Below are 13,525 nucleotides of genomic sequence, written 5' to 3' on the forward strand. Positions count from 1 at the left end.
AGCTGGTTCTGGCCAGTGGGAGGACAATGGGCTGCAAAGAGAGGACCCTGGTGACCTGACCAGCCAGTTCCAGCCAGAGGGGGGCCAGAGGAGGGCTGAGAGCACAGGAGACCCAGGTCTGCCTGTTTTATGACCCTGTTTACCTGGAGAGAAGACAATGGACAGAGATGGGGCTTGGGGCTGGGGATATCAGAGGCCCATCTGGGAAGCAGCGGGGCTCGGGGCTGGAGACGGGGAGCAAGCAGAGCCCACCTGGATGCAGGGGGGACTGGGATATACTGTGTTGAGGGAGGCCAGGCTTGAGGCCCTGAGAGTTTCCTGTGCTGTGTTCAACTCTCAATAAAACCTCCTGTTTTATGCTGGCTGAGAGTCACTCTGGTCTAGAGTACAGGGTGGCATCAACCCCTTTGGGAGTGAGGAGGCCTGGGGGAGTCCAGAGCACATGGACTCCCTGAGGGGGCCCACAGTGAGAAACAGATGTGCTCATGGACTCCCTGAGGGGGCCCACGGTGAGAAACAGATGTGCTAAGGCTCAGGGAGCTGTGGCTGCAGGAGGTGGAGGGGCCTGACCCCAAGAGAGAGTGGACCCCCGAGGGCTGTCTCATTAAAAGGGGCAGCCCCCAAGGACCGCACGTGGCCATGAGTGGGCATTATCTGTGAGTCTGTGACAACTGAGTTTATGCTCCAGTGAGGGTGAAAGGCTGGGGAGCTGGGAAATTGTCTGTCGTCCGCCTGTCCTTGACTGGTTTAGGTAAAGCACTCAGGTAGCTAAGTTGGGTGTGTGGCACAACCTGCTGTCAAGTTGGGTGATAACAAGGCCTGGAGAGGCTGGCTGAATCTCTATAAAGCAGTGTGAGAGGCCTGCCCAGCTGGTGGGTTGGGGGGCACAGCGATTCCCATAGCACCCAGGCTGCACCCTGGGGGATTGACAACCCATCACACCCATACCCCACCCCCACCTCTATTCCTCTCCATGCCCAAGCCCCACCACCCCACCCCAGGAATCACACTGTGAGTGCAGGATGAAATCCAGTCTTTTTATTCCATGAACAGCTCCTACGGCACAGTGACAGGTGGGTCCTCAGGACCTGTCCAAGGGTCGGAGGAGGAGGGTCCAAGAGCCACTCAGCTGTATTCCCTGAAGAGCCCAGAGTGGCTGGGTTGGGGTGATGGGTCCCCTGGGCCAGGGGGACTGAGGCAGACATGACATTGGGGAGTGAGGTGGCATGGGAAGGATGCGGGGGATGGCTGGCAGGCACAGGAGATATGGCTGAATGGCATTGGGGGTTATGGCACTGGGGGGGCTGGATGGCATGGAAGGGTGACTGGCATGGGAGGATATGGCACTGGGGGATATTGCATGGGGGGCTGGATGGCATGGGGGTAGCTGGTATCTCTGGTGTCAGTGCATGGAGGGGAGAGAGTAGAGTCTGCTGCACCCCTTGGAAGGCTGAGTTCTAGCAAATCCCTCAGATTTCAGCCTCCCCACCACGCCACTATGAGAGGAGTGTCTGAGTGCCAGGAACCTGGAGGAACCCTAGCCCAGCCCTGCCTGCCACGCCGTGGCCGTTGGGAGGGGATGGAGGGTGGGGGACCCAGGGGAGTCTGCTCTGGGAGTCTGTGAAGCAGCCCCCTGGGACAATGGGGTACATCCCATTTGTGAATGGAAACACGAGCTCCTTCAGTGAATGTGCCTGGGGTCCTGAAGGCAGCCATCGTGTATGCCTGGCTCAGCTTTGGGGTGGGGCCTCAGGACTCACTGGCAGCCATCTTGGACATTTCCCCCATCTCCACAGTGCCTTGGCTGTGGCCAAGTTTTGAACCATTGGGCAGCCATCTTGGAGGCATCCCCCATCCTCTCATGTGGCTGGGACCATGGGATCCCAGTATGCAGGCGTCCTGGACACCGCTTCGAGTCTGTCTCAGGCCTAGAAACCCACTGGGCAGCCAGCCTGGAGGCCTCACCCAAGTCCCTGAGAGGCTGATGCTTTGCACTGGTAACCTGGGACCAGGCTGGAAGCTGTTTGGGGCTCTGATGCCCTTCCCTCCCTGTGTCCCACGTCAGGCCCCCGCTCCTCAGAACCAGAACGTGCTGGCAATGAAGTAACCAAAACAACCTGAAGCGCGCGAAATGTGCAAACCAGAAAGCGTGAGTGCAGTGCCCAGAGGTGGGGGTGGGGGGTTGGAGCAGGCCGAGGCCAAGCTTTGCATTGCATGAGCAGTGGCCATGTTGCTTCCCCCATCATGCATTGTGGCAGGGGCAGCCTCGCTCACCATGAGGAGAAGGGAAGTGTCAAAAAGAGCAAGGTGCCCACTGCCCATCCCCCGTGGGCTGGAAGAGCAAGTGCTAGGATTCACAACAACATGCTTTGTTTGGCGCAACCCCAGGCGTGCAGGGTGTGTGGGGGAGCCAGCTGGGGGGCACTCTCTGGGGCGTGCCCCATCTTGAATCACTCCCCTCGTCCTTCATTTGTTCCTTGCTGTTACCTCAGGCCTGCAACAAACAATGTCACTCAAAACCAGGCCATCCTGACCACCACACCTGCCACCAAAGGAGAACCTCACTGCTGCTAGCAGTAGTGGGCTGTTATTCTCTCTGGGGTCCACCATGGGAGCAGGACGTGATGCTGTGTTACAACAAATTGTAGTTGAGATAGAGAAAGGAGTGGGGCCTAGTGGTTAGACCAGGAGCCAGGACTCCTGGGTGCTCTCCTGGCTCTGGGAGAGGAGCGAGGTCTAGTGGTTGGAGCAGGGAGGCTGGGTTCTCTCCTGACTCTGGCCCGCAGGACAGGGGCACAAAGCACAGCGCTATGGTGCATGCAGGGAGCGCTTGTGTCCCCGCCAAGAAAGGGAGGGGCCATGGGGCTGGCGGAGGCAGTTGGTGCTGGGGTGGCAGCAAGGCAGAATCTGATGGAAGGATGCAGGGTAGCACCAAATCTTGTGGGCCAGGGCGACCCCCAGGGCTCCCGCCCGTCTGGGCTTACCCGCCACACGAGGTCCCCCAGGCTTGCGGATGGCCCCCAAGGACTATTCCGCCACCTGCACCCCGGCACAGTTCTCCTTGCTCTCTGACGTGATGGCCAGGTACTCGGAGCTGTGGAGAGACGGGAGTGAGGACAGCCTGCCACTCACTGCCTACTCTAGGGTTGCCAACTCTCTAATAGCACAAAAATGAACACCCAAGACCCGCCCCTTCCTGAGGCCCTGCCCCCCACTCACTACATTCCCCCTTCCTCCATGGCTCACTCTCCCTTACCCTCACTCACTTTCACTGGGCTGGGGCAGGAGGTTGGGGTGCAGGAGGGGGTGAGGGCTCTGGGCTGGGGATGAGGGCTTCAGGGTGCAGGAGGGGGCTGTGGGTTGCAGCAGGGGGTTGGGGTGCAGGGGGGAGGAGGGCTCCATCTGGGGGTGCAGGCTCTGGGGTTGGGCCAGGGATGTTTGGAGTGTGTGTGTGGGGAAGGTCTTCAGGGTATTGGAGGGAGCTCTGGGCTGGGGCAGGGGGTTGGGATACAGGGGGGTAAGGGCTCCATCTAAGGGCACGGGCTCTGAAGTGGAGCTGGGGATGAGGTCTTCAGGGTGCAGGAGGGGGCTGTGGGTTGCAGCAGGGGGTTGGGGTGCAGGGGGGAGGAGGGCTCCATCTGGGGGTGCAGGCTCTGGGGTTGGGCCAGGGATGTTTGGAGTGTGTGTGTGGGGAAGGTCTTCAGGGTATTGGAGGGAGCTCTGGTTTGGGGCAGGGGGTTGGGATACAGGGGGGTAAGGGCTCCATCTAAGGGCACGGGCTCTGAAGTGGAGCTGGGGACGAGGGGTTTGGGGTGCAGGAGGAGAGTCCAGGTTGGGGGGGCTCAGTGCTGGGGGTTGGGGTGTGGGCTTACCTCCTGGGGTTCCCAGTCAGCAGTGCAGCAGGGAGGCAAGGCAGGCTTCCTGCTTGTCCCGGCTTTGCGCTGTACCCCAGAAGCGGTCAGCAGGTCCAGTTTCTAGGCAGGGGGCGGCCAGGAAGCTCTGCGTGCTGCTCTCGCCTGCAGGCGCCACCCCACAGCTCCCATTGACCATAGGTCCTGGCCAATGGGAGTGCAGAAACAATCTGGGGGTGGGGGCAGCATGCAGAGCCCCGTGGCCTCCCCGTCTAAGAGCTGGACCTGCTGGCTGCTTCCGGGATGCAGCGTGGAGCCAGGACAAGTAGAGATTAGCCTGCCTTAGCCCTGCAGCACTGGACTTTTAACAGCCCAGTCGGTGGTGCTGACCACAGCGCCAGGCAAGGCCGGCTCCAGGCACCAGTCCAGCAAGCAGCTGCTTGGGGAGGCCAATAGTGAGGGGTGAAGGACCAGACGCTGAATTGCCGCCGAAGACTGAAGCGGTGGCGGTAGAGCTGCAGATTGTGATCGCGTTTTTCTTTTTGCTGCTTGGGACGGCAGTAACTCTGGATCTGGCCCTGGCGCCAAAGTCCCTTTTCAATCGGGTGTTCCAGTCGAAAACTGGACACCTGTTCACCTTAGCACAGCCAGCCTGTTCCCAGGCAGTCCCCACCTGGGTCCTGCCTACCCCAGCCCCCACCTGCTTCTCTGAGCCCCTCCAGCTCCCTGAACTCACGCATTCTCCTGTGCAGCTGCCTCCGTGGCTGCCGCAATCTTCTTATAGCAATAAATCATCTCAGCCACTAGCCAGATGGTGAGCACCACGATGAGCACATACATCATGATCTCTGACACGATGGACGCCATGTCCCGGTTCTCTGTGGGAGGGGAGAAGTTGAGACCTCCCCTACTCCCCACAGCCCCCTCCTCTGCCCCAGCACCGCTCCTTGCTGGAGAAGCCAGCTCAGCACCCAGCACCTCGCAGGCCTGGCAGGGCCCTGGCCTGGTAGGCAGCCCCATCTCAGCACCCCGTCCAGGAACTCAAGCTCAGTCTGCAATGGGACAGGTTCCCCTGGCTCCTGGGGGTTGCCCCAAATCCTCCCACCTCTGTCTGTCAGAAACTGACTTCTCCCGACACCACCATGGCCGCCTGCCCAGTTCAGCCTCAATGTCCTTTAGCCTCTTAGCTGTTCCCTGCCTGGCCCCCCACTCCTGCTGAATTTATGGGGTGCACATGGAGCTTCCCAGCATGCACTGGGAAGTAACCAAGGCCAGCTCTTCCTGCCCATCGTGGGAGCTTGGCCTGAGTGTCCCGCAGCCACCTGCACCAGCCCAGGTTGGACTGAAGTGAGGATGGGTGTACAGCCCCACTCTGTGTGGCTCTACCCCTGGTGTGTACCTCCACCCCCCTGTGTGTGGCTCCACCCCCTTGTGCCCTCACTCCCTGTGGATGTTGCCCTCTCGCATGTGATTCAACTCCCCATGTACGTGCCTCCACTTCTGTGTACATGGTGCCACCCCATACCTGGTCTGTCCCACTTTCAGGGCGTGGGACCATGCCCCATGTGTGTAGCCCACTCCAGTGAGTGAGAGCCCTCCCTCCATGTGGCTGCAGCCCACATGTGTATGGCCGCAGCCCACATGTGTATGGCCCCAGCCTTGTGTGTGGCCTTGCCCTGATGTCTCTGGCCCTGCCATCTGTAGGTAGCCCTACCCCTACGTGTTGACCTGCCCCCATTACTGTGACTTCCCTGTACCTGTGGCTCTGCCCCATGTACGTGGCACTAGGATGACCAGAGGTCCTGATTTTATTGGGATAGTCCCGATATCCAGGGCTCTGTCTTATATAGGAACCTCTTACCCCCCACACTCTGGTCACCCTAGTGGCACCACCCTGTGTACATAGCTCCACCCCTGCCCATGGCCCCACCTCCTGCCTGCGGCCCCACCTACTCACCCTTGTCCACTACCTCAACGTGGATGGTCTTGTTGATGACGATGTTGTAGACGTAGCCATCGAAGGTAAGGTTGCGGTCAACACGGCACAGGTACTCGCCCGCCTGCTCGTAGGTCACATTGGTCAGGAAGATGGACAGATCCTGCAGGTCCCGCGTGTTCTTGCTGCCGTTCCACACCACGAGATCCTGGAACCGCTCGTCCACCACCTCCAGCAGCGCGTCAGGGTCATAACGCAGGATCTGGGGGGAAGGAAGTCAGACGGACGGCCATGCACTGCAGGGGACGCCTGTCCCAGACCACAGCCCCATGGGGCTCACCTGCCACAGATCACAGCCCCATGGGGATTGTCCCAGACCAGACCCTCATGGGGTTGCCTGCCACAGACCACAGCCCAACAGGAGACGCCTGTCCCAGACCAGACCCCCATGGAAGACATCTGTCCTGGACCAGAATCCCATGGGGGATGCCTGCCATGGACCAAAGCCCATGGGGGATGCCTGTCCCAGACCAGATCCCCATGGGGTCGCCTGCCACAGACCACAGCCCCATAGGAGAAGCCTGCCACAGATCACAGCCAACGGGGAAAGCCTGTCCCAGAGCAGACCCCTACGGAAGACATCCGTCCTGGACCAGAATACCATGGGGGACATCTGTTCCGGACCAGACCCCCATGGGCGACGCCTGTCATAGATCAGATTACCATGGGGTCACCTGCCACAGACCACAGAGCCATGGGGGATGGCTGTCCCAGACCATAGACCCACCGGGGATGTCTGCCACAGACCAGAACCCCATGGAGGGTAGCAGTGGTGTGCTGGGGACAGCAGCCTCAGCAGCGTGGGTGAGGTGAGGTGCTGACGTGGACAGCGCAGGCCAGGGGCTGCAGGTCTCTGGTGAGTCTTCATGTAACTCGTCTTCCCAGCCTCGCAGGGCTGCTAGGACTCCGGCATTTCACAGGTAATCACCATTTGGGGCTCCCCATGCTGGGGTCAGCTGAGCACCTGGCGGGGAACATCTCAGGGAGCGGGATTGTGGGGGGGCTCTCTGAGGTTACCCTGCTGAGGGAGCTAGGAGAGTGGAAGCCAGGCTGAGACCCTTGTGTCCGTGAGCAGCTAGGGGGGCCATCCCCATGGAAAGTGATCTCTCACGGCCCCACGGAGAGTGAACCCGCCCGGCCCCACAGCATCACAGGGAGTGACACCTCCCCCTATATTCAGTGAAGGGAGACATGAGGCAGGATGGATGTGGTATCTGTTTTTCATAGGAGGTTCTAACCTCCTGGGAAGAGGATGAGGTCTACTGGTTAGAGCCGGGGGGCTGGGAACCAGGTCTCCTGGGTTCTATCCTCAGCGCTGAGCAGGGAATGAAGTCTAGGGGTTTGGGGGTGGGGAGGCAAAGCGTAGTGCACCCCCAGCAGACAACTAGCTTTGTCTGGCTTCACCCAGCTCAGGGCAGCTGGTTAGTGACCTGGGCCTGTCTGGAACAGACCAATGCTGAGATGCAGCCACCTCTGGGGTGGAGCCCAGCCGCTGTCTAACAACACATGGGGTTGGGCTGGGCAGTGAAGGAGGAGGCTGCATGCAAGGGAAGCCACAGGGAGGAGAAGGGAAAGCCCTGGACAGGGACCTGATTCCTCCTCCTGTACCCCGTGCTTCACACAGTGCAGTCCAGCCCCCGCAGCCAGCCCTCGCGCACCCTGGTGAAGGTCTCAGTGCCCTTCTCCCTGAAGTACCACTCCGTGTAGGCCTCTGCCGAGGTCTCGCTCCGCTTCTTGCAGGAAATGCAGAGGATCTTGAATGTCATCCCAAAAACGGCCTCGGTGTGGGAGTCCACCTCCACGCAGCCTGCCCAGCACGACGACACTGAGTGGGGAGGGTGTTAAAGGGTCACACACAGCCCCATCCAGGCCCCACAGGAGCACCCCCAAGCTCCAGCCCCAGCCCCGCAATCTGCATCCCCAGAACTGATCTGCACCCCCAGAACCACCCCAGCAATCCACATCTGCACCCTCTCATCACCTGATCTACACTCCTTCCACCAGCACCCCCAGATCTGCACATTCAGTACCCCCAGAACCACCCCCAGCCCCCAGGCTCCCCTATATGCTCCCCGTTCCCCTCCAATCAGTTCTTGAGGGGCTGCACTGGTCCTGCTCGCTTGGGGAGCTGCAGGTCACTCTCCCAGCCGGAGAGGTGGGGATCAAGGCAAGGGCCTGGGAAAGCCACTGTTGGCTGGACAGAATCACATCTGCTCTGTGGGTGTCTGTCTGTGTCTGTGCAGCCCCCAGCATGAACCAGATAACCTTGGGGGAGTGCACCAGCAGAGCTGCGGGTTGGGAGTGAGGAGCACCAGCAGCAGCAGAGGTGAGGGTGGCACTCAGGGCTGGGCTGGCAGGGGACTGCAGGTCAGGAGTGAGAGGCACTGGCAGAGATGCAGGGAAACTCAGGACTGGGCTAGCAGGGGGCTGCGGGGTGGGAGTGAGGGGCACCAGCAGAACTGGGTGGGGGTGGAGCCCATGGCTGGGCTAGCAGGGGGCTGCGGGTTGGGAGTGAGCAGCATCGGAAGAGCTGGGGGGCCCAGGACTGAGCTATTTGTTCTGTTACTGCAGTTGGATTCTGATATCTAAACTTTCCTAGGTGGTTCCTGCCCTGGTCACTGGGTGTCACCCCAGGGCCTGTCAGGGATCATCCCCTACGAGGGCAGGTTGCCCCGTCTCTCTGAATCATGGCTCTGGGCACTCCATTTCCCCCCATCTGTCTCTGTCTATCTGTCTGCCGACTCCATCTCCTCACCACTGGGCCTCAGAAACTGGCCATGTCTCTCCATGCCTCAGGGCTAGTTCAGTGGCTGTGTCCTGCTCCAGGCTTTCCCTGAGGGGAGGGAATCTGTCCTGGGGTTGTGGGGGCAGTGTGAAGAGGGTTCAGGGAATCCCCACTGGGACAGGCCCTGCACCCCCTTCCCCCAGGGCCCAGGAGCCCCCTCTCTGGGCAGACCTCAGACCCCCATCTTCTGCCCCAGGTGTGCACTCACCAAGGATGAGGCAGAACAGGAGTGATGGGCCCAGCAGAGCCATGGTGGGGTCCCTGGGATTAGGGCCCCAGGCCAGCTGGGACAGCTCCTCAATGGGGCTGGTGCTGCGGGTCCCCCTCTGCCCCTGCCTGCTGGCTCCGTGCTCAGCGGACAGACGATCCCTGACAGGAATCTTCCAGGAGGGTATTTATAGCCAAGGGCTTGGTGCCCTGCACTGCCCAGCCTGTGTCTTGGAATGTCCTGGCCGGATGCTCCCAGCTGGTCCTGGCCGGCCTGTTCCCCAGGCAGAGGCTAGCACAGCCTGGCTGCCCCTGCTGCCACGTGATGCCCCAGGTGGGTCCAGGACCCAGCACTGCTAGGATAGGGGCACCCCCACAGCCCAGGGCAGACAATAGGGACGGCCGGAGGAGCCATAAACAGGGAGCAGGGGGTGCTGTCAGCAGACCCGGATCCCTTGTCCTCCACAGCAACTCCGTCCGGATGCAGCTCTCCTGGCCCACAGAGCAGAGTCCACAGCTCAGCTGCCGCCACCTGGATCCTTGCAGCCCATGGAATGAGTCAGGCTCACGAGGGACACGCTTGCTCTGCGTGGGACTGGTGCTGTCAGGACTGGATGCCTGGAGCCCTGGAGGGTGGGGAGGTCACCACAGTCCCAGCTTGTTCCCGTCCAGCTGCTGTCTCAGTGTCACGGCAGAGCTGCAAACTGGCCACTCAACAGATCCCCATTTGCTGCCCACACCCAGCCAGCTGCCCAACAGTGATCAGGGCATGGTGCCCTGCCAGTGCCTCCCTTGGGGGGTAGAATCGTACCCGCTTTGGGGATGCCCCAGGGATAACCTTGACATTCGCCACTGGACTTGGAGGTAGTGCTGGAGCCTATGTCCAGTAGGGAGGATGTAATGGAGCTGGTGCCCAGTTTGGAGGGGGCGATGCAGCTGGTGCCTGGTCCGATCAGGAGGGGGCAATGGAGCCAGTGCCTGGTTGGGTTGGAAGGGGGCGATACAGCCAGTGCCCAGTCGGGAGAGGGCGATGGTGCCAGTGCCCGGTCGGGTCGGGAGGGGGCGATGCAGCCAGTGTCCAGTCGGGAGAGGGCGATGGAGCCAGTGCCCGGTCGGGTCGGGAGGGGGCGATGCAGCTGGTGCCCGGTCAGAAGGGGGCGATGGAGCCAGTGCCCGGTCGGGTCGGGAGGGGGCGATGCAGCCGGTGTCCAGTCGGGAGAGGGCGATGGAGCCAGTGCCCAGTCGGGTCGGGAGGGGGCGATGCAGCCGGTGTCCAGTCAGGAGGGGGCGATGCAGCTGGTGCCCGGTCAGAAGGGGGCGATGGAGCCAGTGCCCGGAGGGGGCGATGCAGCCGGTGTCCAGTCGGGAGAGGGCGATGGAGCCAGTGCCCGGTCGGGTCGGGAGGGGGCGATGCAGCCGGTGTCCAGTCGGGAGAGGGCGATGGAGCCAGTGCCCGGTCGGGTCGGGAGGGGGCGATGCAGCCGGTGCCCGGTCGGGAGCGGGCGATGCAGCCGGGGCCAGGTGCGGAAGGCGCGGCGGCCCTGCGGCTCGGCCCCTGCCCGGCGCACTGCAGAGGAGCCGGCTGGCTGCGGCGAGCAGCTGCGAATGAATCAAAGCGCAGAGGGCGGGCGGGGACTTGATGCATTGCAGCATGCGCTGGCGGCAGGCCGGGGAGCATGGGGCTGGGGGCGGGACGCAGCGGCCGATCCCCGCCCACCCGGGACACACACAGGGACGGGGCGCGCCAGCGGCGGCACTGGGGCAGGGGCCGGAGCCCCGGACAGAGGAGTCAGGAGGACGGATCCTGAGATCCCAGCTGTGCTTGTGCCCCTCACTCCCGATCTGCAGCCCCCAGCTAGCCCAGCCCTGCTCTGCCGGTGCCCCTCACTCTCCACGTGCAGCTCCCCCCCCCCCCCTGCTATCCCGCCCTGGATTCCCTACCCTCCCAGTTCTGCTGGTGTCCATCACTCCCAACCCACAGCCCCCAGTTAGCCCAGCCCCAGGGTTCCCCACCCAACTCTGCCTGTGCCCCTCCTGCCTGGCCTGCAGCCCACTGCTAGCCCGGCCCCAGGTTTCCCACCCTGCAGCTTTGCCAGTGTCCCTCACTGCTGGTCCGGAGCCCCTGCTAGCCAAGCCCTGGGCTCTGCTGCGGGTGGCCACTCTGCTCTTTGCAGTGGGTGAGCCAGAGCAGGAGGAAGCTGCTGTGGTGCTGGCACTGTCTCTCCCCTGCCCCCAGTGCACCTGCCTCCATTTGTAGAGCTAATGTCAGCTGTGCAGGGATCCAACTGCTCCCATTTCTCCCTCCCCTCCCAGTAGGGTGACCAGCTGTCCTGATTTTATAGAGACAGTCCCGATATTTGGGACTTTTTTTCCTATATAGGCACCTATTACTCCCCACCCCGTCCTGATTTTTCACACTTGCTATCTGGTCACCCTACCTCCCAGGCCCCCTGCCTAGTGGGGCCGGCTCCCTGTGCACTCAGCTCCCTCCCTCTCACCCTCCAAAGGTTGCAGAGCCTCAAGGGGCTGGGGCCTTTCCCCTCTACGTGGTGCTGTCCCTGATCCAGCCTCAGGGCAAGGGGTTGACTGACTTGGGAGTGGGACTGGCAGAGCAGAGGTTGGAGGGAACATCCCATAAGGGATGGAAGGAGGGCTGTCTACACTGGCAAGTGAAAAACAAAACTTTTGTCATTGAAGTGTTAACACCACCCGCCCCCCCGGGCAAAGAAAAGACAGACGTTTTGCCCACAAAGGTTGATGTTGGCAGGAAAGCTGACAAACAGCAGCGACACTGCACAACTTTTAGCAGCATGGCTGTAGGGGCACAGCCAGGTCACTAAAAGCAAGGTCTCAAGTGGGGTGAGGCCTCAGCTGGAGTAGTGGGTCTAGTTTTGGTCACCAATGTCTAGAAGGGACGTAGAGAAACTGGAAATGATCTGGAGGTGAGTGACAAAGATGATCGAAGGGATGGAATGCAAATCATCTGAGCAAAGGCTGCAGGAATTGGGTAGGTTTGGAAAAGAGATTAAGGGGGACATGATAGCAGTCTTCAGATATTTGAAAGGCTGCCATAAAAATGATGAAGAAAAGTTGCTCTCTCTTGCCATGGAGGGCAGGACAAGAGGCAACAGCTTCAAACTACAACAGAGCAGATTTCGATTAAATCTCAGGAGAAACTTCCTAACGGTAAGAACAGTAGGACAATGGATCAGACACCTAGGGAGGTTGTGGAATCTCCTTCACTGAAGGTTTTCAAAAGGAGGCTGGAGCCATTTGTCTGAGATGGTTTAGCCACATCAAATCCTGCACTTTGGCTGGGATTGACCAGACCCCTGCAGTCCCTTCTAACCTGATGGGTCTGGGATTCCAAGGGCACCATTTGTCTCTGCCCAGCTGCAGGACCGGCGCTAGGGGTTTTAGCGCCCTAGGCGCACGGCAATTTCACTGCCCCGCGCGTTGGTCCCGCGGCTCCGGTGGAGCTGCCACAGTCGTGGCTGCAGACAGTCGGCTGCTCCGCGGCTCTGGTGGAGCTGCTGCAGTCGTGCCTGCAGGAGGTCCACCAGAGCTGCGCGAGCAGCTGACCATCCGCAGGCACGACTGCGGCAGCTCCACCAGAGCCATGGAGCAGCCGACCGTCCGCAGCCACGACTGCAGCAGCTCCACCGGAGCTGCCTGCCGCCCCTTCCGGCAAAACGCCGCCCACCAATAATCCTGGCGCCGTAGGTGATTGCCTAGGCCACCTAAATGGAAGCGCCAGCGCTGCCCAGCTGCCTCTGGGCTCAGGAAGCGACAGCCCCAGCTGCAGGCTGAGCCTGGGAGGCTGGGTGTGTGAGGTAGGTTCAGCACACTTCACTCAGCCCATCACAGGGGCTGAGTGGGGCTGCAGCCCGGTGATGAGGCTGGGAGACAAGTCTGGGGTATGGGGGAGGGACCCTGCCACAGGAGAGTCTGGGTCACTGTTACCACTGTCCCCCAGTATTTTACAGCCCAACACTTCACCCTACTGCCTCTAAGCACAGCCCCTGCACTGCCCCATCCCATGTGGCCCCCATCCCTGCACTGCCCTGTTCCATGCCGCCCCCAGCCCTGTACAGTATTTCCCCAGCACCCTGAGGATCATGCTGTGCTGCCCCCTGCAGGTGCCGCCTGGCCAAACAGCTCACTCTCTCAACAGCTGAAGGCAGCCTTGGCCCAGGAAGTGCAAGTTACAGAAGCGGATGGGTGGGATTCCAGCTGCAGACTCCAGCCACCTTGACACATGGGTTAGTTTCATCCTTAACCTTCAAGTATCAGAGGGGTAGCCAGGTTAGTCTGGATCTGTAAAAAGCAACATGTGTCCGACAAAGTGGGTATTCACCCATGAAAGCTTTTGCTCCAATACTTCTGTTAATCTATAAGGGGCCACGGGACTTTTCATCCTTAACCTTGAGTCACCCCAGAGCCCAGCCAGAGCTCAGGCACCCTCAGTGTGTGCATGCTGGGAGTAAGGGGCACCAGCAGGTGGTACGGGGGGGGCAAAGTGTTGGGTTTGCAGGCGGCTGTGGGTCAGGACTGAGGGGCCCTGGCAGATCTTATGGGGTTGGCCCAGGGCTGGGAGAGCAGGGACTGTGTGTCAGGAGCTGAGGACTAGGCTATCAAGGGCTATGGGTCAGGAGTGAGGGGCACCACAGGGGAGGGTTGGGAGCC

At 61.1% G+C, this 13,525-nt stretch overlaps 2 protein-coding genes across 2 annotated transcripts; both read right to left on the reverse strand.

Moving 5' to 3' along the window:
- Window positions 1-1,022: 1,022 nt before the first annotated feature.
- SCN1B (sodium voltage-gated channel beta subunit 1) lies at window positions 1,023-10,313 on the reverse strand. Its single transcript, XM_030543485.1, has 6 exons — window positions 8,841-10,313; window positions 7,506-7,672; window positions 5,809-6,049; window positions 4,588-4,729; window positions 2,985-3,094; window positions 1,023-2,494 (listed from the first exon to the last, which is right to left on the reverse strand). Exons 1-5 carry the CDS (start codon window positions 8,881-8,883, stop codon window positions 3,028-3,030), a joined length of 660 nt encoding a protein of 219 aa, XP_030399345.1. The 5' UTR covers window positions 8,884-10,313; the 3' UTR covers window positions 1,023-2,494; window positions 2,985-3,027.
- Window positions 9,512-13,112, reverse strand: LOC115640384. Its single transcript, XM_030543126.1, has 3 exons — window positions 13,003-13,112; window positions 10,241-10,438; window positions 9,512-10,015 (listed from the first exon to the last, which is right to left on the reverse strand). The coding sequence occupies exons 1-3, from the start codon at window positions 13,110-13,112 to the stop codon at window positions 9,526-9,528; spliced, it is 798 nt and encodes a 265-aa protein (XP_030398986.1). The 3' UTR covers window positions 9,512-9,525.
- Between the last annotated feature and the right edge of the window lie 413 nt (window positions 13,113-13,525).

Source organism: Gopherus evgoodei, unplaced genomic scaffold, assembly GCF_007399415.2.
Source record: "Gopherus evgoodei ecotype Sinaloan lineage unplaced genomic scaffold, rGopEvg1_v1.p scaffold_31_arrow_ctg1, whole genome shotgun sequence".
In the NCBI taxonomy this organism is placed as follows: domain Eukaryota; kingdom Metazoa; phylum Chordata; order Testudines; family Testudinidae; genus Gopherus; species Gopherus evgoodei.